General features: G+C 37.5%; 1 protein-coding gene across 1 annotated transcript in view; it reads right to left on the reverse strand.

Moving 5' to 3' along the window:
- Positions 1-1,443, reverse strand: part of LOC106523201 (ankyrin repeat and BTB/POZ domain-containing protein BTBD11-A) — a gene marked incomplete at its 5' end in the record, with an annotated part of 25,375 nt that extends 23,932 nt beyond the window's left edge. Inside the window, 1 exon segment of the mRNA XM_014016568.1 lies at positions 1,282-1,443. Coding sequence (XP_013872022.1) covers positions 1,282-1,443 — 162 coding nt within the window.
- Between the last annotated feature and the right edge of the window lie 2,360 nt (positions 1,444-3,803).

The raw sequence follows: 3,803 nt of genomic DNA on the forward strand, positions 1-3,803 counted from the left end.
ACCCATCACAGCTGCACGCCGTTGGAAAAAAATGTTTTTTGGAGAAGTCACCTCCCAATTAATGCCATTTTGTAAAATCAAACTGCTCATTTTTACTCAGTACTTTTACTTTTAATACTTAAGTAGATTTTGTGTCAGAAATTTACTTTTGATACTTAAGTACAAAAAATATCAGATACTTTAAGATTTTTACTCAAGTAATATTTTTAGAGAAGACTTTAACTTTTACCAAAGTATTTTTATGATAAGATACTTGTACTTTTACTCAAGTATCACTTGGAGGTACTTTATACAACACTGATTTTACTGTACATAGGAAAAATATTTTCAAACACACAACATGTGAGAAAATGCAGCCATCATTTGTCAGTTGAAAGACCTTTTTGCAGGATTGTTCACATTTTAAGAAGAGAAGAATTCTGTAAGCTTGATTCATTCTGGACTTTACTATTTGACTCATTAGTGCCTCTAGTGTTTGAACAAGGAACTGCATCCATCATCATCACCCCCAGGTAAAGGACAGATGAGTGACAGGACAGGGTCACTTCAGGGGGCCAATCAGATTTCAGCTGGGGCCAATGCCCCAGTGGCCCCGCCCCTAGAACCGCCCCTGCATGAGCATCTCCACTGTGGATCTGTTGATTTTTTATCAGTGCTTGTCTTCCAACTCTTCCACCACTGTCCTGAGTTGAACCTGGAATTCTTTTCTTTTCCTTTTATTGGAGTGTGACAATGTAAAACCCAATCAGCACTTTTAGTTTTCTAAATGACACACAAAAAAAACATTACCACAATACAAATGTGACTCGTAAAGCTCATGTAAATGACTTGGAACTGTATAAACACATTCAGGAAGCATCGTGACACCCGTTATTCTCTAAATAATGAGTACACTGTGAGACGATGGATATTCAATTAACTTTTGGAGGACTTGTCAAATTTATAAGCCAAACTCATTCATTTTAATGAATCCCTGTGGATCATCAGAATGGCTGTCAGTGACAATGCAACCTCCCAGTGATTCACATTCAGTTAAATAGGCTGGGATTAGGCCACACTGATGTGCAGATGATTTGAGCTTTATTAAAAATGCTCTATCATGTTCTGTTATACCGTCCAAATGAACACCTTCAGTAAGAAATGTAGCTAAAACAACAAATATATATGATGAAAAACATTTAGTTTGGTCACATGTATAACATGAATWAAAAATCTGAAACAAACTGCAAGGGCAGGACTCATTAGGTGATGAAATCATAAAGATCCATGTTTTGAACTTACTGAGTTCAGAGATGCTKCCCACCCGTGTGGCCAGTAAGCACTGCTCGACGGCACGCAGCTCCGACTGACTGTAGGGATTTCCCTCCCCGCTCTTCCCTGCTCGCTGCTGCTGCTGCTGCTGGTCTCTGTGAAGAGTCAGACCCTCAGGTAGGCTGAGCACACCTGATGGAAAAGTGAAAAAAAAAGCAAGAGCTCAGAGTTTCATCAGTGTCGTAGCAGAGCACTTAGTGAGTTCAAATACTGTCTCAGTATTATCAGCGTTGCGATAATAATACACGTTAACGTTTTTTCTAATAAATGTCTTAAAACGGATAAAACAGACAGATGWTTATACTCATTCGTATATTTATAGTGATAGTGTGAGACCCTTCACCAAATGAGATGTAATTATCTGCACTGAGTGTGAGAATGTGGCTGTGAGAAGAGCGGAGGTGATGCAGTGCAGTAATTATGATGCCTACTTATAACTGTCAGACTGTCCAAAATGTTTTTTTTTTCCTTTTTTTTTCCCAAATGTAAAAATGTGTAATTGTACACATGCACTTTCAGAACTCATACTTTTCTTCACTCTGGAAGGGCTGAAGGACTATTTTCATTGTGCTTCAATGTTTGTTTTTTAATTCCTCAGCAGCTTTTTATCTTAAGTCTTACAAGGTATAAAAGTGCAGAAAAAATAGCAGTTTAAGTTTTATATGCGTCCACTTTTATAATATATGAAATATAATTATGATTTATAATAAGTGGTTAAATTAATGTTTGTGCTGCCTGTGGCAAACTTATCATTTATTCAGCTTGTAGATCCAGTTACTTTCAAAGCACAAAAAAGTTAATGTGAAATTTAAAAAACGTATAAAGATTTTCATCAAAGCTTAAGACTGAACTAAAATTTGCTGCTGTGGTCTTCATGACCATTTACTGCCTGGTCACAATCACACAATAATATTTGGTTGGACCTCCTTTAGCTTTGATTACGGCACACATTCTCTGTGTCATGTTTGGATAAGCTTCTGCAATGTCACAAGRTTTWTTTCCATCCAGTGCTGCATTAACTTTTCACATTAATGATGGTAGAGTCTGAGCGCTGAGCAAAGCCTTCTCCAGCACATCCCAAAGATTCTCAATGGACTCTGTGGAGCCAATCCATGTGAAAATGATGTCTCGTGCTCCCTGAACCACTCCTTCACAGTTCCAATGGTGAATCCTGACATTGTCATCTTGGAATATGGCCRTGCCATCAGGGAAGAAAAAAAATACATTGATGGAACAACCTGGTCAGATGACCTCATTCTTTGAGCTCATACTGTTGCTGAACCTAGACCTGACCAACTGCAGCAACCCCACATCATAGTAACATCCAGGTGGACCTTTTTTTTTTTGGCTGGGCAGTGTACATCCTTTATCATCAGTGATGTTTCTGGAATCACGTGTTTCGGGTCTCTGTCTCAATTCAGAGGTTGCATCCTCCTGAGTGCACGTTTGTCAGCTGCTTACATCACCGCCCCACACCAAAGGCTGTCCCAAACTGTGGGCTCCTTCTCATGCAACTGACGAATGCGGCCCACAAATTACTGAAAATGAAGGCTGCATCTGCCGGCCAAGGATATCCCAGGATTCATTGCCATCAGCAAACTACATAGAAAAACAAAGAGGTTGTTTTTTCTTTTTTTATTATTATTATTAGAATTAGAATTAATTATAATTATTATTAATTAAAAATAGTATTAGTATTAATAATTATTGTCTATTTAATTTTTATAGTATTATTTTAAGTTGGCATTGTTTGGAAATCCATCACTGATCAAAGAATTTGTTTTTAAATGTAAGTTTGGCAAAGTAGCTGATGAAATTGATGCTGCAATGAGATGTTAAATGATGCTGGAACTAAACCCAATTATTGTTCTTTTATTTATTTACATGTAACATTTTAATTGTGAAGTTGTTTCTCTAGTGAAAAGACAGGTGAATACATGTCCCAACGTATTTTAAGTTTGAAGGCACGCGATATAAAACGTAACAACGTGATAACGGGGTAGTGCGTGGTCACACAAATGGTAAAAACATAACAAGAGCTCATGTAAAATGGTTTGAGGTAAGGCAGAGCATTTATTTTTGATGGTTTGTTTGAGATCATTACATTAAACAGAAAAGGGATGCATTTCATGCACAGCTTTCAAGCAAGTTTAAATAACTAAAGCTGAAGACACCAAAGTTAAAGAAAAGGGCATATAGGCTGCAGGTATGAAACCACCGTTTTTATCCAAAAGCTCAGATAAACTAATAATATTAAAGAGAATACTTGTGCTTTCATCCTGCAGAAAGGTGTCTGAAAGAATCAGACTAAAAGGCTTCTTTTTATTGCTTTTACTGCTCATTATGCACCATTTGGAACAACAGGGAGGCTAAGCTTGTGAAATGCACCCCTGCACTCTCACACAATTATACGTCAGTGAAAAGAGCTCATTTTAAGAGTAGCCTCAGAAATCTTGGTTCACTTTGCCAACTGTGTCCAAACTCAAGGTGCC

Source organism: Austrofundulus limnaeus, unplaced genomic scaffold, assembly GCF_001266775.1.
Source record: "Austrofundulus limnaeus strain Quisiro unplaced genomic scaffold, Austrofundulus_limnaeus-1.0 Scaffold147, whole genome shotgun sequence".
Taxonomy (NCBI): Eukaryota; Metazoa; Chordata; class Actinopteri; order Cyprinodontiformes; family Rivulidae; genus Austrofundulus; species Austrofundulus limnaeus.